At 28.7% G+C, this 14,893-nt stretch overlaps 2 protein-coding genes across 2 annotated transcripts; both read right to left on the bottom strand.

The window, feature by feature from the left end:
* Positions 1-871: 871 nt before the first annotated feature.
* On the bottom strand, positions 872-3,205 carry PmUG01_01027400 (U2 snRNA/tRNA pseudouridine synthase, putative; the record flags this gene model as incomplete). Its single annotated transcript, XM_029008511.1, has 2 exons — positions 872-1,001; positions 1,347-3,205. 2 exons carry the CDS (start codon positions 3,203-3,205, stop codon positions 872-874), a joined length of 1,989 nt encoding a protein of 662 aa, XP_028860063.1.
* Positions 3,206-5,010: 1,805 nt separating this feature from the next.
* On the bottom strand, positions 5,011-13,432 carry PmUG01_01027300 (conserved Plasmodium protein, unknown function; the record flags this gene model as incomplete). The annotated part of the gene is given in 2 exon segments (XM_029008510.1): positions 5,011-7,614; positions 7,628-13,432. The coding sequence occupies 2 exon segments, from the start codon at positions 13,430-13,432 to the stop codon at positions 5,011-5,013; spliced, it is 8,409 nt and encodes a 2,802-aa protein (XP_028860062.1).
* Positions 13,433-14,893: the final 1,461 nt, after the last annotated feature.

Below are 14,893 nucleotides of genomic sequence, written 5' to 3'. Positions count from 1 at the left end.
TATACCTAGTTAAATGTATACCTAGTTAAATGTATACCTAGTTAAATGTATACCAAGTTAAATATATACCTAATTAAATATATACCTAATTAAATGTATACCTAGTTAAATATATACTTAGATAAATATATACATAGTTAAATATATACATAGTTAAATTTATACATAGTTAAATTTATACTTAGTTCAATTTATACATAGTTAAATTTATACGTAGTTATATGTTTAGCGCGATAAATTTTACTTTTTTTTTTTTTTTTTTTTTTTTTTTTGTAATTGCACATGTTTCACCTTTTTATCCTAAATTTAATGAGAAATGTACACATAAATACACCGCATTTTTGATCAACATTTTTCTTTTTAATGGCAAAATGTATGCATATGGGATGCAGTAATATTCGCACACACACAGACACGTACATATATACATACGTATATATATATATATATATATAATATATATATTAGGACGGGTACGAATTCAACGTTAATCTTTTAAATAAACAATTATAATTAAAGATTTAATTATTTCGTCTGAAAAAATTTTAAAGGTTGAAATTGACTTCTTCCTCTCGACCTTTCCTTTTTACGTTTTGTGCATACATAAATATATATACATAAACACATACACGTACAAACACAAATACAAACACAAATACAAATACAAACACAAATACAAATACAAACACAAATACAAACACAAATACAAATACAAATACAAACACAAATACAAATACAAAAATCCGTACACATACACAATTATAACAAGTTCATGTGTAATAATTCATATTTTTAATTACAAAATAATTATGAAAAAAAAAAAAAATGGCTAGTTCTGTAACATACTGAAAAATAATTATACACATTATGCTTACTGTTCCCTTTGATTTTCCTTATTATGGATTGATGAAATATTCTGACTTAAGTTTTTACACATCTTTTCCTTCATAAAGTGAAAAACGAAGGGGCGTTGGTTCATCCTGTTAACCCACTCTTTCCATCTACAAACAAAGCAAAAAAAGATTTATGTTTTTATAAGGGCGTATTTTCATATGTACACTCATATAAATATATATGTATATATTTTTATCTGTACGCAAATATTTTTGTATACATATTTATAAGTTCGTATTTATGTATACATATCATGAGCATATATTTTCGTGAAATGATTCATGTGTGTATATGTTGAACACGACGAAGAGCTAAAAAACACTTAAACTATGTCAAGCAATTTTTTTTCAATATGAATGCCCCTTTTGTCATCTCCACACGTTCAAATTACATACACGTACATAATATATTTAAAAAAAAAAAAAAAAAAAAAAAAAAAAAATTAAAATTACACATTGTTTTTCATTTTTTCAATAATGCATATGGCAATTTTGTCCGTCTTAAATTTTGTAATTTCTTCGTTTTCCTTAAAACATATTTGTGGACTCTGAGGTGGATTGCACACTTTTTCATTATATGAATTAAAATAAGGACATATGAGCATTAGGCCATCTGATGGAAAGACAGAAATAGGTACATACTGCTTTCTATTTAAACAGTAATAAATAGAATTTTGTGTAGTAGCTTTTCGAAATGTTTCAACAGCCAGCGTTATCATTTTTCTTATTTGATGCATTAAAAATGATTGTCCTAATATTTTTATGGATAAGAAATTATAGTCATATAATTTCACTGTGCTTACGTCAAAATATTTTATATATCTATATGTCGTTTGATCTACGTTATACTTTGTGAAACAGTGGAAATTGTGATATCCTGTGTAGTTATTGAATATCTCAAAAAATTCTGTTAATTCTTCTTCCGTTAATTCTTCTTTGTATTTTTTTATGGTGAAAATATCCTCCTCCAATCGAACCTCTCCCTTCTCGGGGCAGCTTTTCTGAGTGCACAGGGCGCCATCCTTGCCATAGTTATTACCATAGTTATTACCATAGTTATTACCATAGTTATTGCCATAGTTATTGCCATAGTTATTGCCATAGTTATTGCCATAGTTATTGCCGTCGTTATATCCACATGTATTGCTCTCATTTTTGCTTGCATCCTTATTTCCATTTTCACGTCCATCCTTAGAGCAACTCTCGTGGAGGCCCCCGTTAAGCCTCTCTCCACTGGAAGCACTTCCATTGTGCACATCCACCAAAACCCTAGACGAATTGCTCCTTTTCCTTTTTACTTTCTCTTTATCTTCTTTCACATATTCATCAATATTTCTAATAACTTCATCATAAACTTCTTTATATTTCATGTTAATATCTACTTCGCTCAATACATATACAGGAAATAGATATTCATACAATCGGAATGAGCAAAATTTTCTAGCATCAAAACTTTTAGTAACTTTATAAATATTAAAACACCTGATATCAGCAGGTAAATGTAAGTTCAAAATTTTTATAAATTTCTCTTCTTTTTCTTTTCTTTTTTCAAAAACATCATCATTGCTATTTCGACCACTATCTTCTTTATGTGTCGTTTGTTTTGCTTCATCTTCCTTAGTAGGATCATCAGTACTGCTAATTTTGTTGATAGCTTTCTTTTCATTTTTATAAAGAAAGCTGTTACTAGTGTAATTTGGGGTAATACTATCGTGTTCACTTTTACCATTTTGTATGACGTCCTCAACATTCACCTCCTCATGATTGCTGCTCCTCCATTTGTTTATCGTCCTTCCTTTCGAAATGTCTTCTACCTCCTGGACTTCTATTCCTGCATCACTTACCGCTGCATTTTCCATTCCATTTTCTACTTCACCTGCTACTTCAACCTCTCCTTTAGTATTTTCTGAGAAGGTACAGTCAATATTAATATTATAAACAAAGACGTTATATAAAGCGTGCACACCTAGATCTGTTCTAGCCGATCTAGATAAACAGAAATTAAAATTTTTCCCATTTTTTTTTACTGCATTAATTTTTACTAATGTTCTTTCTATTTCATTTTCCACTGTCATAGATTCTTTTCCTTGACCTTGACATCCATGATATCTGCTGCCTACATACCCGACACATAATGCATATTTTTTAAATTTGTAATGTTCCTTCTCCTTATTATCTTTACTTTTTTCATTTCTTACAATCCCTTCAATTTTATTTTCTTCCTTACGTTTCTCTTTTCTTTCTATTTTTAGTTTCTTTATCCTTTCCTTATTTTTTAAGTAATTGTTAAGCCTTTTTTTTCCGTTATTCATCGGTTCGTTCTACAAAAAGGAGGGAAAGAGGGGGGGGGGAGAGAGACAAAAAAACAAAGGCATATTAAAACATGTACAAAAAAAAATGTACACCACACGCGATTATCATACACATGCGTAACACATATACATAGCACACATACAATAACACATATATATATATATATATATATATACATATATATATATATATACATATATATGTAAATGCCCTTGCAAAGTTTTCATGAATGGTATAATCACATATCAATGGGAATGTGCTCTCAGCTTTTTTTTTTTTTTTTTTTTTTTTTAATTATAATCTCAGAAAAAGTATCTAAATAATTATTACATAAAAATATGTATATTACGCCATATCATACTGTGTTCCATAGTACTATGTTTTTTTTTTTTTTTTTTTCTTATATCTCATGTGCCTGTTTTTCAGTCAAATACGTACCATGCTTAAGGTAACTTCAAAAAAGAATACATATATATATATATATATATATATATATATATATATGAATGTATGTCAAAGTAGCAGATGTAAAATTATATTCTGTGAAATTCTTCCTCTATACTTTTTGTTGTCTCCTGCTGTACTTTATTTGTAATCTGATCATGCTTATCAGCTAACCGCGAGTGCATATAAATTGCTTTTTTTCATAAAACGACTCTACATATACGTAAACACCCACATAAATAAATATACATATATGCTTATGTATATATATATATAATATATGAACTATATGGCACTCTTTTCAGGTTTTATAAAATACTTGGCGTCAATTTTCAAGGAACAAATGATATCTAAAAAACAAAGTACTCTTAACCCACTTAGGTTTTTTCAGTTTTTTAATTTTTTTTTTTTTTTTTTTTTTACTACAAATAGAACATTACATGTTTTGCTCTTGTTCTTTCTTTTTCTTTTTCTTTTTTTATTAATATTTATATTTCTATTTCTATTTATGTTTCTTTTTTTTTAAGCTACCTATTTTTATAACTACATCAACATTAGTATTTTTTTTTACAATTATGAAGAGTTGTTTTTATTTATCTTTTAAAAAAAAAAAAAAAAAAAAAAAAAAGGTATAGGAAAAATTGATAAAACAAACTTAACATAAAATTTAATATAATACAAAATATAACTTTAAGTAGCATAACACGGTGTAACGTAATATAACATATACCACTATTTATTAACAGCACAAATGAAAATTAAAAAGGATATTTTGATCTGCTTGATAAGCAACGCAAATTAAAAGGTTATTATCTGATGTTTTAAGTTTAATAAGTTAACTAAGGCGGTAAAGTACCACAATTGTTTGTGGCATTCATACCTGCATGTACATATATATATTTATATAGTACATATATGAGTATACAAGTATGCACATATACGTATGTGTATAAATGCACATGTGCATGTGTACATGTACAAAACCAAGTGGCAGCGCCAGATGATTTTAATAAAGCACATAACATATGGTATACATAAATACATCAGAATTGTTTAAACATCATTGCAGAGTACTCTATATTTACTTGTATATTTTGAAGAAGCTTTAACTATCTAAAAATACGTTAAAAAAAAAAAAAAAAAAAAAAAAAAAACTTTACAAATATGGAATACAACATACATATATTATTCTTTTTTTTTTTTTTTTTTACATTTTTTTTAAAAAAAATTTTACTCTGCATGTTATACTTTAAAGATACCATTTTTTGAATGCTCCTATATATTATATACATAAAAAAAATTTTATAATAATAGTAATTACAATGGTAATAGTAATATTTACTGACATCTTAACTTGACTCTATACCCTCTCACCTGGTTGGCTTCTCTGTTTCACGCCATCCTCTGTAGCCATCTTCTCACAATTGTTTCTTAGCGCACTTTCAAAAAAAAAACTCGGATTAGCTATAAAATTACGTATACCTCCGTACTTACTTTTGATTAGATTTGTATTTAGATAAATATTTTCTTTCATAACCTTTTCGTTTACCATGGAGAAACATTTTTTTATCTTCCCCTGTTCACATACATTTACACGTGTACATTCGTTTATCTTTTTGGGCATTTTTCTACACACCTTTTCGTCCTTTTTAAACAGCATCGCGCTTTTTGTTCTTTTGAAAAAATAAATTTTATCCTTAAATACATTGTTCTTTTTATTGTACTTATTATTTGTATTATTTTTACATGTAGGGACATGAAAAATATTTCTTCCATACGTATCATATTCAGATTTGTTCTCTTTCATTTCATCACTTTGGTCCTGTACATTTGGTAGAGCAGAATAATTTCGCTTTATTTTTACGCTGAAATTTTTTTTTTCTTCTATATTGGGGACACGAAATAGCAAGTTATAAGGTGGAAAATTATCGATGTTATTGTGAATGGTTCCTTTGGTAGTGACGTTTATATACACACCACCTCGTCCTTGTCCTGTTCCTCTACCTTCTCGTGCTTCTCCTTTATTTGCTTTACCCTTGGGACCGGTTCGTTCTCCCCTCGTTTTACTTCTCTTCGTGGGAACAAACAAATTTCCTCGTTTGATACTAGTATTTCTATAAATTAAGCTTTTCGTTTTATTTAATTTACAAGGAGTAGATTTATTAAAACTGTTTAACTCTAAATTGGTATTATAGCATCTTCTGTTCAACATTTTTTTACTACTATTACTATCTCTTTGAGTGGAATTAAATAAACGCACTTTTGGAAATATAGTTTTATAAATATTATTCACAGATAGTGCTCTAAATATATTCTTTCTTTCTTTTATTTCTTTAAATTTATCTGATAAATATTCCTTTATTGTTGCTGTTCTTATCAATTTTGTTTTTTTCTCAACTGATGTGTCATATGGTTTTATATTATTTTTTTTCCCAAAAAGGATATTGGAGCAAAATATTTTTTCATCATGTTCACAATTAATAGTTAAATCATTTGTGCAATTTTCACCATTTTTACATTTCCCATTATTTAATAAATACTTCTTTTCCTCTCCCTCTTCAGAACGTGTATTACTATTTACCATTAAGTTCCTTATCTTAAAATTTAAAAAATCTTGATTGATTTTTTTAATATTTACATCCCTTTTATCAGGACGAAATATATTTTTGCTCTCAAAAAAGTTACTCCTTTGATTTTTTTCCCCCCCCTTATTTATACTTTCTACGTTAGCCTCATCCCCTCCAGTATGTTCACTAACCTTTTCTACGCATTCATCTCGAACTCCATATTTTACCCCACCTCTTTTACATGGTAATCCATTTCTTTCAACAAGTTTACAGTTTCTGCTTACCTTATTGTTTACTGGTAAATGTTCCCCTATGCTATTTTTTAAAATGTTTTTTTTAAAACTTATTTCATTTATACGATGATTTGTGACATATTTTCCTAAATTTAACGAAAATGTATATTCGCACTTTTTTAAATTGTTACTAGGATCGTCCTTCATACGTATCAGGGAATCTTGACAGCTCCTTTCACCTTTCATTTTGGTTGTACCATTACATTTACTCTTCATATAATCCTTCATTCTACCTTTTTCACTGTCATTAATGCTACTCTTACTACATGTACTATTGCTACATTTATTGTACATGGTATCACTATCAATATCGCCTCTGTAAATTACATTGTCCACATTTACTCTTATTGGACTAACTAAACTAGGAAATTTTTTCCCCTTTCTTGTATAATTTTTTTCAATTTTTATTGCTTTATTCAATCTGTTCTCATTTTTGTTTAGCTTTTGCAGGGGACTACGCAAATTATCTTCAAAAGTGGTCAAATAAAATTTTTCTACATTTTCAAAACTGTACGTGCCTGATTTTTCTAAATGCTTTATTCCCCCATTTCTCACACTAGTCATGCTCGTGGCATTTTCTTTCTGTCCGTTTGCTATGATTTTGGATATCTCCTTTTTTTTATTTTCCTCATCATTGACATTGTTATCATTATAGTCATCGTTATCGTTATCATCATTGTCATCATTATCGTTATCATCATTGACACCGCTGTCATTATTATCGTTTTCTTCTACGTATGCTGCATCCTCTCTTTTCCTCTTTACATCTGGTGTAATTTTCCCGCCTATCACTTTGCTGTAGTTTAGATCTGCACATGTTGGGCCGCTGTTCTTTTTACTGGTATCCATGTTCAAAACAGCGCTCATTTCCCATTTTACTGAGCTATTACCCCATAAAGAAGAATTATTTTCTTTATTGCCCACGTATGCATTTTTTTTTCTTAAATACAACTCTTTTTTTTCTTGTGTTGTCACCAAGTTGTTTGTACTAATTTGATCGTCTTCGTTATTCTGATCGTTTAATTTTTCTTGCATAGCTAGCTTTTTTTGCATTTCCGAATTTTTTTTTTTTATATCTAGCTTTTTTTTTTTTTTTTTTTTTTTTTTTTTTTTTTTCCTTGTCTGCAATATTTTTTTTCTTCCGCTCAGATAACTTTTGGGAGTTTTTTCTTTTAAGATATGCATTACTATTCGTACATGTATTTTTTAATGAATTTACAAGAGGATTAATACTTTGAGGGGAAACTAAAAAGGACTCTTTTTTCTTATCATCCAGTATATAATATAGGTCCTTTAATTTTTTGCTTATTTTTTTTTTATTTCGTTTTTTAATATATTTTTGTGCACACACTCTTTTATGAACTTTGACTCGAATAGACTTTTCCAATTTTTTTTTTTCATAATGTAAAGGTAAGTTTTTCCTTATATTCTTTAAAATTTTAGTGCAGCTTTCTCCTTCTATATTTATTCCCTCTGTGGATTTTTTGTTCCTGTTATGTTCGTAATTTTGAAAGTATATTATTCGTTTTTCCTCGTTCAATTTCGTATTCTTCAAAAAATGGGAATTATTAGTTTTACCATTATTATTATTATATTTATTACTACTATAGTTATTACTAATGTTATTATTACTGATATTAATATTACTTCTATTATTATTAAGCTCGCCGTAATCGTCATTGTAATGAACTCCATTCTTTGTACTTTCAAAGCCGTTTGTTTTTTCAAAAAAGGCCTCGCTTCCACCATTTGTACTATCTTCCTTTTCTATATGTTTATGACACTTTTGCTGCAAGTTCTTTATTCCGTTTGCACTGAAAATTTTTGTTCTTTTCCCTGAATCAGCTGCACTATGTGTGCAACTGTAATTTTCAATGTGCTTTATATGATTCCTCTTACTAGCCAAAGAAAACTTCCATTTATGCTTCCTTCTCAAATTTTTGTTATTGTTAAGGGTATAATCATCCATTATTTTTTTCCTACTAAATTTTCTTTTAATACTATTCTTTTCGTTCGTATGTGAATTTCTGTGTAAACTTTTTATAATTTTTTTCGCCTTTTCAATTTTTATAAAACCCTTTTTATTTTTTTTACTTATAAGAAATTTTAATACCGAAAGCTGATGTATTTGATTTTTCTCATCATCCTTAAAATTTATGTCACTACAATGATTAATTTCATAAAAATTGTTTTCTACTCTCTTTTCTTCTTCAATTTCCTCTACTTTTTGAAGTACATTACTTTCATATTTCATCAATGAATCAATACATTTTGCAGAAAAATAATTTCTCCCTAATTCGTTATTATTATTCTGATTAATTATCTTTTCATCGTTATATATTAAGTCTTCCCTATTTTCTACTAAATGAAGAGCCATATTATTTGTGTTTCCGTTGGTTACATCCAAAGAATTACTTAAAAAATCTTCCCTTTTATCCTTCCTGTTCACATAAAATATATTTTTTTTACAATCATCCTCGTTGTCTGCTGACTCAGTGTGTCTGTATCTTCTTTCTCCTCCTTGTATCTGTGTAACAGTGTTTTTTGCTCCTTCGTTTGCTCCTTTTTTTGCTCCTTCGTTTGCTCCTTTTTTTGCTTCTTTTTTTGCTTCTTTTTCCGTTATTTTTTCCTTTTTCCCCTTTTTCTTCCGTTCTTGCTGCATCTTAACGTATGCACTGCTTATACCAGAATAGCGTCTGCCCATAAAATTGTCTGATGATTCATTTTTTGTCTTTTCGTTATTTATACAAGTATTACCCTCATATGTCTCAACTGCAGTTGTATGTTTCGATATAGGCTCCCTTTTATTAATGGCATTATTCAATTTTTGAAGTACTAATAAATTATTGCTTTTTTCAAAAACGTTAGTTACAAATTTTCCCCCTTTTGCCACACAGTTTGTCATTCTGTTAATACGACCACTACTACTACTACTACCACTACTACTACCACTACCACTACTACTACCACTACCACTACTACTACCACTACTACTACTACTACTGCTTCTTCTACTCCTACTTGTTTCTTTTTCCTTTTTGTTGCTTCCCCTCTTATTACATAGTACCCCGTATGAACTATTAACTTTTACTGAATTTGGTTTCCTCCCATTTACTATGTCTGTTGTGATACTATTCTTAACTTTTGGACTAGCTGATAATAGAAAATTACCTCTTTTTTTTTTTTCTGTTCTTTTTTTCCCAACATACTTCATTCCTTTTTTTCCCTCATCACAACTCACGCTATTATTGTCAAATAAAATTTCTAATTGATTTTTATCGTACTCTACTAATACTGTTGATGCACAAGATGATTCATCATCATTGGAATTGTAACCTTCCTCTTCTCCTCCCCATTTTAAATTACTATTCTCCAAACATGTATAAATATGTATATCATTAATCTTTCTATTGCTATTCTGTGGTGTCCTTAAACCATTTCCTATTTTAATTATATCTAAATCATTTTTACTATTATATCGATTACTATAACAAATAATTTCGCCTAATGAACATTTCCTTTTTGTATTATTATTTTTTTTTTTTTTTTCTAATGCTAGAAATTCTAATGCATATCTTCCTTGTGAAGCATTTTTACAAGAGCAGCAATTAATACCATTAGAGTTGTTTAATGAGTTGTCACATGTACATAATTTTTTTCCTATTCCATCTGTTACATAACCCCTTTGTAAAAAATCGAAACAGTTTTTTCTCTCTGACTGTTTACAACTCATACTTTGTTCTGTTGTTATTTTCCTTTTTTGTGGTGATAAAATATTCGCATTTTTCTCAATCATTTTATTCTCAAAAAAGTTCATTATTTCACTCTCCTCATATTTTTTATTAACACCTGCATCTTTTTCATAAATTATATCTCCCCACATGTTAATATTACTATTGTCATCTATTAAATTAAATTGTTCATGCTTCTTATCATTCTGATCATTAATATTTAAAAACATCGAATTATGTAAAAAATGATTATTTGCTACATAATGCTCAGAAAAAGTTTCTCCCCTCAAATTGTTCGCACTCAAATCACTAATGGCATCTAAAGTTGTGAACGGATTTTTCTTTTGCTGAACATAATTTGATTTTGTTTTATCTGAATCGAATGAAATTAAAAATAAGTCATCGCTTAAATTTAACAGATGCCCGTTTGTTGGGGAATCCAACCTTTTTTTTTTCTCTCCCATTTTTTTGTCATTCCGTTCTGTAGTTATTTCGCTAGTCCATTCTCCAGTTATTTTTCCAGTATTTTCTCCCTCACAGTTGTAGCGGTTTTTTAATTTTTTGAAATCAACATAATTGTTACTGTAGCATATCTTAATTCGAAGATCATTAGTAACTAACAGCGAGTTGAATATGAAAGAATCCTCTGTTAAATTGTTCAGGCTTGTACACCTTCTATTTCCAAGGGTACCAGTGTTAACCCTTTTGTTTGTGCACTCATTGCTTCCACCACTACTGCTGAAGTAGTCAATGTTTGCACCACTGTTACCAAAGCAGTTAGCGTTTCCTGCACTATTCCACTTCTTATGTGTACTTATATTTATGCCTTCAATACCATCTGTTTTCAAAACCTTGTTGATCATGCACGTTCTCTTCTCACCTAGTATTTCATTCTCAGTCCTTAAACAAGCCATATGTAAATATTTGCTTCCGTTTTCTTCTTCCTCTCCTTCATTCTCCTCTATCTTCTTTTCACTTGCAAACGTGAGAGATTTGCACCTGGAGCTATTTGTGCATTCCTTATTTGAAAAAGGTTCTTGTCTATGACTACAAAAATTCTGCAACAAACTCTTTTGCTTGTTATTATTATTTTCCTGTTTCTTCTCCTCTTTTATATTATATGCATAAATAAAAGTACCATTAGATCGTTTTCCCTCTTTTTGTGCCAATTCCCGAAGTGAACATTTATCTGCATTACGAATGTCAATTTCGTTATTATCACTTTTAACTATTATTTGTTTATGATTATAATTGCTAAGAAGTTCATTTCGCTTATTGTCTATTCTGCGCTTTATGTTAATACGATTACCTGTTGTTACATCTTTTGATTTTTCTTTTTTTGACTCATTTTGTCTATTAAATTGTACGAAATTTGGCCATATGGCTCCTTTTTTTTCGACATTGTTCTTCCTTCTTTTACTACTACTACTACTGCAGTAACGATTATTAGTGCTACGACCATTACTGCGATGAGCATTATTACTACTATCATTATTGGCCTTTTTTTTTAAGTACGTTTTTTCTCCTACTGAAACTTTCTTTTTGGTCGTACCTTTCCTACATCCATGTAAACTTTTTTTCCCGGTTTCATTCAATCGGTAATTCGTTTGCATTGTAATTTTTTTTGGGTTCTGTTTAATATTACCATTATTATTAACATTTTCACTGACTTGTACATGTTTTTTAATTTGTGTACCATTTTTACATTTTACACCATTTTTACTTTTGACACCATTTTTGCTTTTTACACCATTTTTACTTGTTACTCCATTTTTACTTTTTAAACCATTTTTACTTGTTACTCCATTTTTACTTTTTAAACCATTTTTACTTGTTACTCCATTTTTACTTTTTAATCCATTTTTACTTTTTAATCCATTTTTACTTTTTCTTTTTTTTTTTTTATTCTTTTCGAGATTCAACCTATCCGCGCTGTGTGGATTAATTTTGTTCATGTTCACACCTTCCAGTGGATTTATATTTCCTAGCCCTTCTTTCTCACAATTAAGAAATTTAAATGAACAAGTCTGAGGATTCGTCTGAGGATTCGCCTGAGGATTCGCCTGCGTGCTTCCTCTTTTGCATATGTAAATCAAATTATAACTGTTCTCGCTACTACTGTGTGAGCAATAATTTAATAACTCGCCTCTACCTTCAATGGTACTATCTTCATCATTTAATATTTCTAAAACATGTTTTTCCCTCTTTCGTATATTAGAAAAAATATTATCCTTCTGAATTACTCTTCTAACGGCACCGTTGTTTGTACTACGTTTTTTACTGCTACTTCGATATGCAATATTATAATTCTTGTAAGTGCATTTATGGTCATATGTTTTATTCACATTTGTGTAAAAATCTTTATTTATTTTCATGTTACTACATACTTTTCTATCTGTACTTTCCTTTTTCGTGTAACTTATAGCATTTTTTAGTCGTAATGCACTTAGCATTTCCTTCTCGGTGCCTTTCGACTTCTTACTCCTATTTTTTGAAAGGGACAAAAAAACGCTATTCTCCTCCTTATGACCTTTTTTCTTTTCCAGATGATATATTTCATTTATTCCTTTTCTCAAATTGCATATTTTTGTTTTCTTCATATTTAAATTACTACATGTATGTGTGCAACCTGATGGAGTATTTACATTTTCCATACATCTTATAATGGTATTACTACTTGGGTATACATCCCTTTGATATATTTCCTCATTGCACAAATAGCTACCCCCAGAATTCACTCTCTGAGTATTTTTATCTACTGCACTTTCAGTAATGTATGGCTTAACATCAGTATGTTGAATTTGTTTTTTCAAGCCATCCAGGGTGTCAAGGAGGTTAGAAGTTTTATTTGTTATATTTGTTTTATTAGAAAATAAACATCCCCTATTTTTTATTCCATCTTTTGTTCGACATTCTGTTCGAGCATTTTCATTGTCATCGTTTTCCTTCTCAACTTTTTCTTCATTAATTTTTATTTTACCATTAAGGATTTCCTTCCTTACCACCTGGTTGATCCATTTTGGCTCCTCCTCTTTCAAACAAGTACCTATCTCCTCCTTTTGTTTTCGTAAATTTGCCAAAGAGAATATTGGTATATTACTAAACACGTGCGATTGTGTGTTTTTTATATTCCTTTTACGCACCTCTTTTTCCTTTTCCGATTCGCGATTTTTTAAGTTACTCAAAATCATTTCTCTTGCTCATCTTTTGCAAAAAAGTACAGACAGACAGGAAAATACAAAAAAATAAAAAAATACAGAAACACAAAAAATGGGGAAAAACACAAAAAAATACAGAGGCGCAAAAAATAGGGAAAAACACAAGAAAAAAAAAAGAAAAGAAAAAACGTTAAAACATAAGAACAAAAAATACTCATACATTGAGACAAAACAAAGAAGCTCAAACGAATTTACAGAACAAAAAATATATATGCAATAATACAAAACGAGTAAACACATAAGAAATAACAAAAAAAAAAAAAAAAATTAATCAACAAACACAATACTGTCCAAACAGTTGTACAAGAACTAATGAACAAATGGACGCTGAACTTTTATTAATTTATATATAATACAAAAACAATGCCTATTATGCACATAATTTTTCCACAAATCTTTAAAAATGCTTTCGGAGGTAATACCCTTAACCAGGGGCATGTTACCTTCCTAGGAAATCATTTTAAGGCTCTTAAACTAAAGAGCTAAAGCGAAAAAAAGTAAAACAATAAATGAAAAATAAAACAAAAAAAGACAAAGCAAAGCAGGACAAAGTATAACATGACAAAGTATAGCAGGACAAAATAAAACAAAACATGATAAATCAAAAGATGATAAATCAAAACAAAATAATTACGCAGAATGCTTATGAGACATATTACGAGATCATAAAGAATATGGGAAAAAAAATCCAACATAAAAATGCTCATCATCGAAAGCATTACACGTTTTAAAAAAAAAAAAAAGTGTTAGGTCTATATATAGCATGAATACATTATACATATGTATACATGTATGCATATATATGTATTCACATATATATGTATGTATATATATAGGCACATGTGCATGCCCCTACAAGCGCAATTGCAGCACTATGGCAGAAACTTTTAATTTGTAGCTTTTTATACAAAAAAAAAAAAAAAAAAAAAGAACCTCCTTAAATTGTTACTACATGAATGTATATGTGAATTACCGTCATTTATTAATGCATTTTTTCATAGTTCTGCGAACATATAACATTAAGGCAACTGTAAGGAAAATAGTTAAAATAGCAAAAAAAAAAAAAAAAAAAAAAAAGAGATATAAAACTGTAGCGCATGAAAAATGAAATATTTCGACTCAATTTAAATGCATAAAACAAAAAAAAAAAAAAAAAAAGTTACATAATAACAAAATAAAGCAATATAAAACAAAAGTATAAACAAATATATGAACAAAAAAGTACTATAAATGGTTCACACTGCTAGAAGAAGCATTTCGTTGACTTTTATGAGAAGAAATGTTCTTTTGTACGCCTACGCAAGTTCGAAAATGTCAAAATGTGAGGACGTTTTAAAGTATTACTAATTTGTAATTACTATTTGTTAACATAACATTTTTTTAATTTAATGTTACTTATTATTTATTATTTTTTTTTTTTTTTTTTGAAACTTT

Source organism: Plasmodium malariae, assembly GCF_900090045.1.
Source record: "Plasmodium malariae genome assembly, chromosome: 1".
Taxonomy (NCBI): Eukaryota; Apicomplexa; class Aconoidasida; order Haemosporida; family Plasmodiidae; genus Plasmodium; species Plasmodium malariae.
This window is presented reverse-complemented; position numbering and strand designations above follow the sequence as displayed.